We start from the raw sequence: 13,482 nt of genomic DNA on the forward strand, positions 1-13,482 counted from the left end.
CGGGGTTAACTCGTGGTACGATACCCAAAAAGTTTTATGGAACCATGGTTCAGCCGAACCTACGCTCGACACCATTGATTTCTAGACACTATTCATGAGAATTCATGCATGGATGATTAAAAAAATGCAGTTGGCATGCATGTCACAGATCCACATGTAGTAGGATGTTAAATCATACGGCATAGACCATAGATTCGGCTGAACCATGGTCCTGAATCACGTCTCTCGTACGATACCGTCATACAAATTATGTTATATGGTTGTTTAGTAATTATGTCCCGAAAGTTGTGTACATGTGAACTCCTTGGTAATTAGTTTGTTGTTTTTCTCTTCCTGAATGGCAGTCATTAATTAAGGCCAAGGAATGGCTTGTGGATCTTGTTGGTACGCAAAACTACTCACTTATGAGTCTGTAACTCCAGAACACAACAACTGATGAACTTATGTGATCTAATTCAGAGATAAGTTTGGAAACCGGCAAGATGAGTGAAGCGGAACTGACTCAATCTGCCTCTAACAAAGGTTACTTCACACCTTCTCCGTCCACCAAACATTTAGCTAAGTTATAGTCTCACTTGAAGAAAGCCTTCAGTTTTGTCCACCAAAACACTGAAGTTTATTGTCATTGTCTCCACTTTCTATTTGGAGTATTTTCTGGCAGTAATAACTTTTTGAATCCTTGCTGCATTGCTGGTCACATCTGCACAACCATCCCTCTGTAGCTTACATATCCACACAATTAGAATGTGATAACTCATGCAACGACAATGCTTGCTTGCATCTCTCATTAACTTTGTTACTACAGTGCCCCGAGTGCTCTCTGCTGCAAACTTGCAATAGGTTATTTGCTCTTACCACATTGATTTCATGGCCTGCTATGGACCTGTAATACATCCTGATGCTACATTCTCCGGCAGCATAACTGGTTTGGCTGCCTAGATGCTACCGTTTCTAACTGCTGAACTCATGGCAGGTGGTCCGGTTACTCCAGTCTCACGGACTAATCTTGCTACCTTCAAAGTGGTTACTAATCGTAGTAAGTTTACTGAACATCCAAACCAGTACCATTGGTCCATGCAATTAATCCATGAAATTGTTCCCTGTTAAAGGCCACAAAATGTACAAGTCAAGTGGCTATATGCGCTTGACATTTAATCTGTGTGCCCTGTAATTTCTTTATATGCCCTTGTGATGTTTACTTTATTGTCCATGTAATACTGTAAATGTGCATTTGTTCATTTGTTGTCAATAATCTTATCTTTTTTCCAATGGCAGCATTATTCCGCAAGGCAAAAGAATGGATGGTATATTTTACAGGTTAAACTAGACTCTGCTCTGCATGTTTTCATTTGCTTGTATACCTGTTCATTTATGCATGAACAATTGTGCTCAACTTACTGTTGATCTCTAGCTTGGTTATGCGTTAGCAACTGATGAAACTTATGTGATCGTCAGAGGAATGTTTGAAAGCTTGGCCAGACGCGAGTCAAGATGATCTACATCAACTTTTCTGCAAGGATGGTAACTCTTTCACCCACCAGACATGTATTTCTTTAAGGACGTCGATAACTGCCACACGTGTGGCAGGAAGAGAGACGCACCGCACGTTCCTAATGCAAATAGATTGTCACATCATCGCATGCATGCATGCGAGAATCTTTTTGAATTTTCAGTTTTTAAAATGTTTTATCTCTTAAACGAAAAATCCGATTGAAGATCCGTTTTCACCATTAAATCCCTCGCGACGAGATCTTCGAAACTAGATCTCATATCAATATATTTCAACAAAAAATTTTTTTGGGTTAAAAGTTGCCATGTCTATTGCACATGAATTGCCATGGTGTTTACACTGAAGTTGCCATGATATGTTTCAGTTATTTTCTTTTACATTTAAAAGTAATTTTTGACATATTATAAATGAGGAATTAAGAAACTAGACTTGCCATGCACCATAAACAAAAATTGCCATGATACAATACATGCACTTAAAATTGTCATGGTTCAATAAAAAATATATTTTCATGGTCAAAGTACTGGAATTGCCATCATCAAAAAACTAAAATTGCCATGATCTACAAACTAAAATTGCCACATGGCAACTTTAGTTTAAGCACTATGGCAACTATAGTGTAAACATCATGGCAACTTCTGGGCAAAAAAAAAATTCATCGAAACATATCAACATGGGGTCTAGTTTTGAAGATCTCGTCGTGAAGGATTTAATGGTGAAAACGATTTTTTAATTCGCTTTTTTATTTAGGAGATAAAACATTTTTAAGCCGAAAACCAAAAAGATTTTTGCTGATGTCATCTATTCATACGTGGCAAAATGAGTGGTGATGGAGGCGTGTGGGCGATCTGCAAACGCCCACACGTGTGGACGTTAGTTTTTCCGTTCTTTAATGACCCCTTGTTTAGTCAATTGTCATTATCTCCCTTTTTTCCCATATAAATACTGGCGTCCCTTTTGGGACACTCCATTTGCCTCACTTATCACATTTCATTTTCACAACACTATAAGGTAATTATCTTCAAAATAGAATTAGCTAATATTACTGGCCTTAATTTGGTACCACGTATGTTTTTTCTACAGTCAGTTTATTGCTCTTATCACACCGACTTTGTTGATTTTACTTTTGAAGTGCTGCACTAGATTAATACTTAGGGCACTCTTGTGCAAATTGTTCTTACTGCACCAACTTGCTTTTGAAGTGATACACAGCCATTGTTTAAATTCATCAGCATCATTATGGTTGGATCCTATGCACATTGTTCTTACTGCACCAACTTGCTTTTGAAGTGCTCTACTTTGCTTAGCTGTGACCTGTGCATAAGCAGTGATAACCTTTATTATCTCTTCCACTTTTATTATTCGATTCATGTGCACATCGTTTGAGCTATTTGCAAAAGTTATCTATTATCTATAGAAGATCTATGGTGGACATATGTTTCCTTGGTTTTCCATTTCGTCATTCTTTTGTTTGCCATTTCGCATTTTGTATCTGATGTATACTGATAATTCAGTCTTGTCAGGATTGATGTTGTTCTTTGCACTTCTTCCCGCTGCCATTAATAACCACCAAACTTCTTTGCAGGTGATCCTGATGGCACAGTCTCCCGTACAGTGCCTGGTAGCTTGACTAGTCTTGCTGAAAATTCAGCGATTGCATAAGTCAAAAAGCCAGGTAACTTAGTTGCATATTCTGAAATCTCCATACCAGGCTAACCCCATCTGCAAAATTTGTCTAGATTGGTCGTTAAAAAACACCAAATATTGGCTGACAAGTTATTTATATCACGATTAACGGATTTTGATTTCCCATTCTTTGATTTCATTAATACAGATTATAACTGGTCATGCTGGTAATTTTCGTTTGATGTGCTTTCATGAGTCTTGCATTGGTTTGACTCTTCTCTTTTCCTTGAGTCCATGGTAATTCCAGAATAGCCTGCAGCAGGGACATGCATAAGCTTGTGTACTGTATTGCTTGGGAAAAAAGTACTATGTGTACTGGAAACATGCGTGCACCTTCTTGGTCATGTCCACATGTTCCTTTTTATACTGCACATTGGTCCTCCTAATTTCTTGATATATTCAGACATCAATGGAAAGAATTCAAATGCAGACTCCTGTTCTTTAATTGACAAGCGGAAAAATAGTCCTTCACCCTTGGTCCTTGAATCTATGGTGTTAGATAACAGTTTACATAAATTTTTGTAAAGGAATGTTATGCCCTGATGAACTGAAACTAGTGTCCGGCTTACTATTCTTGGGCAGGCACAAATAATCTTTTGAGCCAATAGAGCTGTTATACCTGTATCAAACATGATGACTTGGTTTAGCTCCCTCAAAAGTGCCCGGTAGCTAGAGTCGCTGTTATAATTCAGTATGCACTTGCCGACGTGCCGAAATGAAATGGAACAGTCAAAATTGCAGATAAGGCATGCCAACGTCAGTTCATTCCAAGACCTTGTCAGTAATGTTAACTTATTAATAATCAGATGAACCTTTATTGGTAACTGCTTGGTGGCAGCTGTCCTTATATGGCTTGTTGAGACTCAGTGATGCACTGCCCGTGATAGGTGCCTTAAAACTAGTTGCTTACTAAAATGTCTAATAACACTGCTAGTAATATTTGATCGACTCAAAACAGCCATTTCTAAATTCAAGTTTACAGGTGTTCTGCTTCCTGGAATTTTCTTGTGCACATATTCTCCCTAAGAGTATCAATTGGCGTGCAGTTGTGGAGGTTGGCCTCAAGAATACGAGGGCTGTCAGTGAATTCTCATACCTGTTCTATAACTCTATTATCTATACCTATTGATAAATATATCAATAGAAGATTATGACCAAAGTTGAAGTTGCATTATAGTACTGGAAGTTGGTTTTAACTAAAAACCCGTAGTTCTACTTACCCAAATGTATGGATAGGTGGCCTATTTGCCTAGGATATCATGTCTTGCTACATTGTGCTCCTGCTCTGTGTTGCCGAAAATTTCTCTTTGGAGTTCTACATTCATGTTTTATTTGCATGATAATTTGTAACTACAGTCTTTATGAGGCATGATCCGAGCGATTCATGGCGGGGGAAACTCCAAGTTCTTCCACATGTCCGCCTCACAACGGTTTAGAAAAAACAAAATCTTCTCCCTCGCTCGGGACGGCTCGGTGTTCACTTCCCACCACCAAAAAGCGGAAATCCTGCGGGATTTCTTTGTCACGCTCATCGGCTCTTCTGCTTCAACGGCATGGCCGTTTGACCTCACGACGATCTACCCTTCTCCCGTACCTGGTCTTCATGCCCTCGACGCACAATTCTCAGAAGATGAAATAAAATTGGCCTTCTTTCAAATGAACCCTCAAGCAAGCCCCGGACCTGATGGTTTCGGCCCATCTTTCTATAAATCTTTCTGGCCCTCTATCAAACCGGTGATTTTCTCCTTCTTCGCACAATTCCACCAAGGTACGGCGGACACAGAGCGCCTAAACCGTGCCCATATAGCTCTGCTCCCGAAATCTACCTCCTCCATCTCACCTGACGCCTTCAGACCAATTCCCTTGCAAAACTGCCCGGTCAAAGCTGTGGCGAAGGTCCTAACGTCGTGCCTCAAACCTTTCATTCCACATCTCGTCCATGGTAACCAAACTGGCTTCATCACGGGTAGGAACATTGCAGAAAACTACGTCTTTGCAGCAGATCTTATCAGCTCTTGTCACTCTCGACAACGCCCAACCATGATCTTCAAGCTTGACTTCAGAAAGGCTTTTGATTCGGTTGCTTGGAATGCCCTGGACAAAATCATGGCGGTCCGAGGCTTCTCCCAAACCTTCCGTGGATGGATTCAAAACCTCCTCCATACTGGCAAGACCGCCATCCTCCTCAACGGCATCCCAGGATGTTGGATCCCATGCAAGAACGGTCTACGTCAGGGAGACCCGGCCTCCCCCTACCTCTTCCTAATTGTAGTCGATCTGCTACAGCAACTTATCCTTCAGAGTACCGATCCCGACCTACATCACCCCATCTTTACCCACATGCCCCCTACTATACTCCAATATGCAGATGATACCTTGATCATCGCAGCCTCCTCTCCCACCGCTGTTGCCTCTCTCAGGAAAATCCTTCAAAACTTTGCTCAAGCTACTGGCCTCACCATAAACTTCTCTAAAACAACCCTAGCAACCTTGCATGCAAACGAAACCCTAGCTGCCAACACTGCCCTCGCTATGGAATGCACGTGTGCACCCCTCCCTCAAATCTATCTTGGGCTCCCCCTCGCTCCTACCAGGCCACCTTCCTCTGCCTTCGCACCGTTAGTCCACCGAACCCGTAAGCTTCTAGCAGGCTGGCGTGCCAAGCTCCTCGACAGAGGTGACCGTTTCATCCTCATCTTGTCCGTTCTTGACTCCCTGCTCACTTACTATATGTCTGTCTTCCGCATCCCTAGGAAAACCCTAAAAGTCATTGATTCTCTGAGACGGTCATTTTTCTGGGCTGGTGAGGATGAATGCTCGGGTGCCAAGTGCTTGATTGCATGGAAAAATGTTTGCTCGCCAAAAAAATTCGGTGGTTTAGGGCTGAAAAACTTACAGGTTCAAAATGACTGCCTCCTATTGAAGTTTGCTGTCAAGGCTCTCTCATCCACGCCCTCTCCATGGCTTGATTGGCTTGAACTTCAACACCCCAACGCCCTAGTCTCCTCAGGCCCCCATGCTTCATTCCTATGCCGCACGATAGCTCAACAAATCCCAACCCTACAGTCAATCTCCTTCGTCTTAACAAATAGTGGCACGCACACTTACTTCTGGTTAGACACATGGCTCACCCCAAAACCCCTAGCTACCACTTACCCAAACCTCTTCTCACACTCAACACTGCAGCTGGTTAAGGTGGCTAACATATTGCGTTTCGGTATCGAAACAAACCTCCATAATCGTCTTTCACTTGTAGCAGAAATAGAGTTGGTCTCGCTTTTGGCTGTTTTGCAGGACTTCACGCCTTTGGCAGACGAGGACCAGCGGTTCCTCCATAGGGGACATGCATTCTCCACCAGAAGAGCTTACGGCACCATCATGGCAAGGCCAGAACCGGACCTCATTGCCCCTCTCATTTGGACCACCAAGGCCCCACTCAAGATCAAGATCTTCGCTTGGCTACTTTTCAAGGATCGTCTCAACACCGCCGTCAACCTTTACCACAAGAACATAATCGACTCCGACTTGTGCACTCGATGTAACTTGCTGCCGGAAGACTCCATTCACCTCTTCGTCTCCTGCCCCCTCGCTAACAGAATCTGGCAAAGAATTGGCGTTCTACCCCAAGATGAAGATCTCAATGAGCTATGGGATCTGCCACTGCCCCACCACTTACCTAGCAACGCATGGCCCTTCATTCTCCTTGCGATCCTCTCGTCCATATGGGCTGCAAGAAATGATATGCTCTTCAGAAACATCGACCAATGTTCTGTAATAACTCTTAGGAACCTAATAGCTAACTTGGATCTATGGTCACACCATCTTATGGATACGGTGGACAAGGAGGACGTCTTCTCGTGGCGGACCTACCTTTCTGCACGATGCATCGTGCCTTTGTAACCTGTTTCTGCTGTTGCGGCAACCATTTTGAGCAATATATTCAGGTGGGGAGCTCCCCCCCGGTGATTCTCAAAAAAAATGAGGCATGATCCTGTTCTTTCCACTCCTTGGTGTGTGCCTACATGCTGCACTTGCTAAGTTCTGAACTTGTTGCAGATGCTCTATTCTCGCCAACCATGCTTGGTACCTTGACAAATCCTGCTGAAGACTCTGGGATGTCATCAGTGACAAATGCAGGTAAATTATTTGACCATTCAGTACCTTACTGCCTGCTACCATTTGGAACCGCGGAACTCTGTGAAGGGGCTCTACTCTCACAGACCATATCTGGTACTGTCATAGGTCCTACTGAATACTCTGCAACTTCATCAGTGATAAATTTAATTTGTTTTAAGACGTGCGTAAACCTACAATTGCACAGCTGATCTCTGCAATTTTTCATTTTCTGACGTTGGAGGACACCAATTGAACTTCACATGGATATTATGTCATGATAATACTTAATTCAGGAATCCTTAAGGACATTATATTAATTTATTAGGCAGGTGCATATAAACCTTTGAGTGAAGAATATTTTTCCAGTTCAAGGAAGAATCCAAGGATGGAACTGGCAACTATTAGACAAGATTTTGATCCGAAAAGGCGACGGACAACTCTGGTAAGATACTGGATTTTGGTGCTCATTTCTGTCAGCAAAATGACAACTTAGATTCTCTACATGCCATTTTAGATTCTTTACATGATAAACAACAACCCCGAGATGGTCAGGTGGCAAATTATTTCATGCTACAAGAATTTTGTATGTTTCTTCATGAAATGCTTGGAGTGCCAAATTTGATTAAATACTTTGCTATTTTTGTAGTGAAAATGATCCCTTGTAAGTATTGAGAAGTATCTACATTGGTCTTGATAGACAATTTATGCCAATTCATCGGCAGCATGATTTTGCTTTCAAGCTTATTCAACCGTTTGGATTTGCTCTAAATTTGACTCCTACTTAAGCCATGCCACCATTAGAAAAAACACACTAACCCTTGTATCTTAAATACTTGGAAACTACTCCCTCTACATTTCTTTACGGAGGGAGTAGAAGTTTAACTGCATTCTGTATGAAAAGACATTAAATGGAGAACACATCCTAGCAAAACATAGGTGATAATACTAGTTGTATGCATCTTTTGATAAATTTTGAGACCCTCTAAAATTGTTATATTTACGTGCATTTAAGAAGAGAAGGCAATGCTTATGTACCGGACACTACTAATACTTTTGGATCGCAGACTTCGCAGATTGAAACCGGAACTGAAGATCAACAAGCAACTTGAACTGAATGGTAGTATTGATTGTACCACCTTCTGCTTTTGCCTTTGCGAAGACGGTCAATTAGCTAGCTACTGGTGTTACTTGACGTTAAGCTACTTGTTAGGGGCTTGCGAGTCTTGTGTATCTTCTATTGTTATGTTATTTCTCCTAGTTCCTACTTCCTACTATCATTAGGGCAAGTGAACCAGATCTATGTGTGTGTAAGCTGCGGTATGAAGTGTGTGAGGACTGAAAAAGTCGAAACCTGGATCTTCTTGTTTTGTGCAAAGTGTGAGTACAATTTCTTAAAATTTCTGACCAGTTGGTGGATCATGAAAACTTTCTGGAAAAAATACGATCATTTTAGGGCATCTCTGCTGGTACATCCCTCAAAAGTTATATTTGAGGGAAAATTTTCCATTTTGAGGGATTAGACTCCATCTAGCAGATCCCTATACTGCATTTTCCTCGAATTCGACTTTCTATCCCTTAAACTTTACCCCACTTCCCTACTTTTACTCCAACAAAGGCAAGTCTTAGGAAACTGAGCAGCTGCTCGCCTCGCGCAGTAATGGCACAACTGGGCGGTGGCTTGCCTGTGTTGGAGTAAAAATAGGCAAGTGGGGCAAAGTTTAAGGGATAGAAAGTCCACTGGTGTCGCACCCCAAAACTCGCCCACATCTCCCCAACCCATGTCCACCGCCCCCGCCGATTCGGCTCTACACTCACCTTGATTCGGGTCGTTGTTACCGCCTTCTTGAGCTCTCGTGTGGCTTTCTGAGCTCCCGCTCCTCCCCAAGCTTCGTGCCACCCCCCTGTTGTCTTCCTGGAGCTTCACGATGCCATGGTTCACGAGAGAATCACTACCAACAAGATGCTCACGCTCGCGTGGGCCAAGGAGCGCGCGTACCAAGGTGGCAGAGGAGGAGCAATGGCGCCGTGCTCGGACTTGGAGGAGCACCTGTTGGCCGAGGTGCAGCTCGAGGCCAAGCGCGCGGACACCGATATCATGGCAAACTTGGAGATCGTCACGGAGAACCACGCGTGATCGAGCGCAAGCGTCGTCAATGCATTTGTTGTGGCGTCGATTGAGTTTGCGGAGTTGTGCGAGGACATCGAAGGCGAAATCGTCGGCAGGTTCGCCTTGATGTCATGGATGCGGCATGCGAAGAGACCAGTCCCTCCGGCGCGGCGCGGGGCGATCAACATCTCATCCGACGAGTAATGGATTTTATCTATAGGTAGTGATGTTTAAGCTAGTTCTATGTCGATGTAGTAGTAATGTACTAGGTAAAACGTGTACGCTGTTTTATTTTGTGCTTGAGATGAGTTTGTGTGCAAAAAAGTAGCGTTCAATTTCAGTTTTAGCCTTTTAGGGATATGCTAGGTGAGATAATCCCTTAAAAATTATAAGGAAAAGGGATAAAAGGGAGGTATTGTATATTCGATGAGGGATCTGCTAGAGATGCCCTTACTTATTTTTGGTGAATGCAAACTTTTGACGCAGTTGTGTTCCTTGACTAATGAATTTAGATTACTCATATATGATGTTTTGCTGGTAAACCTCTCCTACTAGCAGTTAAAAATAAAAAACTGACTGTCAGGCCTTGTTAACAGAAATGAGAAAAAAAGTAAAAAAAATTGGTTCAGAGAACTACAAATTTCTAACATTATTTCATTCGCAGGGTAGGATGCAACCAAAAAATCACATAAAAAACTATAAAAAAATCTGGGAACAGCTAACTAACTGAATCACAATAGAATGCATGAAAATTGAAGGCAAGCAAGCTAGCTCTAAAGCGGTTATTCTTAAGTTAGACTTTGAAAAAGCATACGACTCGGTCAGCTGGTCTTTTCTTAAGCAGGTCTTGCTCGCGAAAGGTTTTGATGGAGCTTACGTGCATCGTATCATGCAGTTGGTCACTGAGGGCCACACTGCCGTTTCGGTGAATGGGCATAATAGTAATTTTTTTGCCAATGGCAGGGGACTTCGTCAAGGGGATCCGGCTTCCCCTGTCCTTTTCAATTTTGTGGCCGATGCCTTTTCCTGTATTCTCGTGAGGGCGACTCAATGTGGTCACATTAGTCCGGTGGTCTCTCATCTCCTTCCGGAAGGGGTCTCTCACCTTCAGTATGCCGACGATACGATCATTATGGTTGAATTGGATGATGCGTGTATTGCCAATTTGAAATTCATCCTTCTTTGCTTCGAAGCGGTCTCTGGATTGAAGATTAACTTCTCCAAGAGTGAGGTTCTAGTTACTGGTGTGAATGATGCGGAAGCCCTGCGTGTGGCCAGGCTTCTTAAGTGCTCTTTAGGTTCCTTTCCATTCAAATATCCGGGCCTCCCAATTTCTCCTTTTAAACTTCTTGCTAAGGATTTTGCCCCGGCTGTAGCTAAAGTGGGTAACAGGGTCCTTCCATGGCGCGGTAGATACAATACTAATGCTGGCAAGGTGGCCTTAATCAACTCCTGTCTCTCAGCCCTATCGATGTTCCTTATGGGTTTCTATCTCCTTTCGGCTGGTATTCACGCCAGCTTTGACAAACACAGGGGTGCCTTCTATTGGAATGCGGCAGATAATAAGCGGAAATATAGATTAGTCAAGTGGCAGCTTATGTGTCGGCCTAAGAACCTTGGGGGTTTAGGCATTATTAATACGTTGGTGATGAATAAATGCTTATTAATTAAATGATGGTGGAAAATTATGACTACTGGGGCCGACTCTCTTTGGTATTCTATTCTCAAGGCCAAGTATTTCCCTCAATCTAGCCCCCTGTTTGCTTCTGCTAGACGTGGGTCTCAATTCTGGAAGAACCTTGTCAAAGTTAGACCATTTTTTTGGAGCATGTTAAGTTTATCGTGGGCAATGGTAGTTCTGTTCGTTTTTGGTGGGATTGGTGGTGTGGAGATGCTCCTCTGGCTACTCAATTCCCGGTTTTGTTTTCCTACTGTCCTAAGCTGGACATCTCCATCGCGGAGGTGGCGGATAATAACTGGGACCTGGCTTTTCGCCGTTCCCTGTCTCCTGAAGAGTTGGAGGATTGGCAAAATCTTTCTGCCCTCTTCCCCGTGCTCTCGGAGGCTCTGGATTCTGTAATTTGGCCTCATTCGTCTTCTGGCAGGTTTTCGGTCAAGTCTCTTTACTCTAGGCTTATCGGAGGTACCCCTCGAATAGATTTACTAACATCTGGAAGTCTAAAGTGCCTCCTAAGATTAAGATATTTCTTTGGCAAGCCTTCAGAGGCCGCCTTCCTGCGGCTGATCTGATTCGCAAGCGCAATGGTCCGGGATCAGAGTTCTGTCACCTTTGTGGTGCTTTGGAAAACACGGACCACATTTTTTTCCATTGTGTCTTGGCTAAGTTCGTTTGGAGTTGCGTCAGATCTTGGCTTCAGGTCTCTTGGAATCCCTCGTCCTTCTCTGAGCTTAGAACCCTAGCCAAGGTTTTGGTTGGGGTCACCAAGAGGGTGTTCTGGGTTGGCTTGGGTGCCTTATGTTGGTCCCTTTGGACTACTAGGAATAAATTTACTATCGAGCATATCTTTCCATCTAAACCTGTTGATGTTTTTTTCAAATCCTGTATCTTATTGCAGCAGTGGAGATTATTGACTAAAGAAGACGATCGGGATGCCCTGGACGTGCTCATCGCCAAAATTCGGGCTTCGGCATCCTTCTTCTCCGGGCTGGGACCTAACGCCTGATCTCTGTTGCGGTGGTTTTATCGGTTTGGTTGTAGTCGTCTTTCCCCTCCGGCCTGCGCGCCGTGTATGGCAGGGTGCCATGTATCGCTCTGGATCTTCTTTCGCCTGCTCTAGGCTTTGGTCGATGGATTCGCGGTTCTTGTTATCTGTTTGGGTGTTCGGGTCTGTGACGCTGCCGTGTGGCTTTATTTATAAAGCCGGGCCAAGGCCTTTTATCTAAAAAAAAGCAAGCTAGCTCAGTCAATTGATGGATAGGCAATATAAACCATGGTGGACTCTGTATCCAGCGAAACCAAAAATAGTTGCCCGTGCCACGCCTAAGAGAGCAGGGGCTCTTACAGCAGCAGCGGCCGCAACACTTTAACGGCAGAGGAAATAGCGTTACCGGCCTAATAAGTTTACGTAACAATCTCCTGAACACAATGCGTCCATAGTAAGTGCTGCATCAATCAACAAGAAGAGTTTAAAGTTTCTGAGGTGAAAAAGAAGGTGCTGAGACTATTGGTCTTCAGAGTTGCCATCAGGTTCACAAGGCCACCATCACCTTCTTGATCCACGTAATCCCATATATGATCATACGGGGTAGGCGGTGCCTCAATGTAAACTTTCTCTTCTTCATTATAACCAAAGCAGTTCAAGAGGTCTTCAAGATTTAAGTTATCAAAATCAATATGACCAGTAGGCTGGACCATCTCTTGTTGTGGTGGTGCATTAGGTTGCTGCGGATGGGGTTGCTGCACTGAACAACAGATGGAGTTGAAGTAGTTACTCAGTTCTTTACACTGATCCTTTGTCACATCCGTCGACAGAAGCAGGTCTAGCATTATTGATCTCCCATTCATTGCCTGTAATAGGTTTTGTAGGGTTACAACTTGTCAGGAAAATGAACCTGTCTTTTCAATATCTGTTGGCTAATGGTCTAGTGTAGCATGAAGCAATCAGCAAATTGTAGTTAGATGTTACAATAAGCATTTCTCATGGGAGAATTTACCTCCTTCCAGCGGATCTCCTCGTCCATGGATTCATTAATGATGCCAATGCATATTTCCAACTTATCAGTGTATGCCTGAGGGATAACTGCAGAAAGACTCACTAGAAGGGCGTATCCAATATTACCCTGCTGAGAAATTTAATAATATCAGAACCATGATCTCTACAAAACAAGCACATCATGGGCAGCTGGAAGCTAGAACTAGTATGTATGTTGGCATCCTAATGCAACATGTATATGGGAATTCGAAAAGAGCAGTACGTACAAACTATTTGGCCGGTTCAATACAAAGTATCATCAAACAACAATAGAAAAAAAAAACGTCTCAAGAGCGTATTAAGTAGAAAGGACCCAAAAATAGGAGAAAAGAAGGTGAATACCGTTTCCA

At 43.1% G+C, this 13,482-nt stretch overlaps 1 protein-coding gene and 1 long non-coding RNA gene across 2 annotated transcripts; one reads left to right on the forward strand and one right to left on the reverse strand.

The window, feature by feature from the left end:
* The first annotated feature begins 207 nt into the window (after positions 1–207).
* Positions 208–7,732, forward strand: LOC125533990. Its single transcript, XR_007294393.1, has 8 exons — positions 208–384; positions 460–522; positions 974–1,036; positions 1,276–1,317; positions 1,456–1,521; positions 3,096–3,185; positions 7,253–7,333; positions 7,642–7,732. It is a non-coding gene; the product is annotated as an uncharacterized LOC125533990 (long non-coding RNA).
* Positions 7,733–12,455: 4,723 nt separating this feature from the next.
* On the reverse strand, positions 12,456–13,156 carry LOC125533991. The gene is made up of 2 exons (XM_048697305.1): positions 13,095–13,156; positions 12,456–12,948 (listed from the first exon to the last, which is right to left on the reverse strand). The coding sequence occupies exons 1-2, from the start codon at positions 13,119–13,121 to the stop codon at positions 12,553–12,555; spliced, it is 423 nt and encodes a 140-aa protein (XP_048553262.1). The 5' UTR covers positions 13,122–13,156; the 3' UTR covers positions 12,456–12,552.
* Between the last annotated feature and the right edge of the window lie 326 nt (positions 13,157–13,482).

This window comes from Triticum urartu, chromosome 2, assembly GCF_003073215.2.
Source record: "Triticum urartu cultivar G1812 chromosome 2, Tu2.1, whole genome shotgun sequence".
Lineage (NCBI taxonomy): Eukaryota > Viridiplantae > Streptophyta > Magnoliopsida > Poales > Poaceae > Triticum > Triticum urartu.

Coding starts and splice junctions, on each gene's coding strand:
- LOC125533991 (XM_048697305.1), bottom strand. CDS start 13,121: ATGGACGAGGAGATCCGCTGGAAGGAG. Junction 12,949..13,094: donor AGGAGATCCGCTGGAAGGAG/GTAAATTCTCCC, acceptor AACCTATTACAG/GCAATGAATGGGAGATCAAT.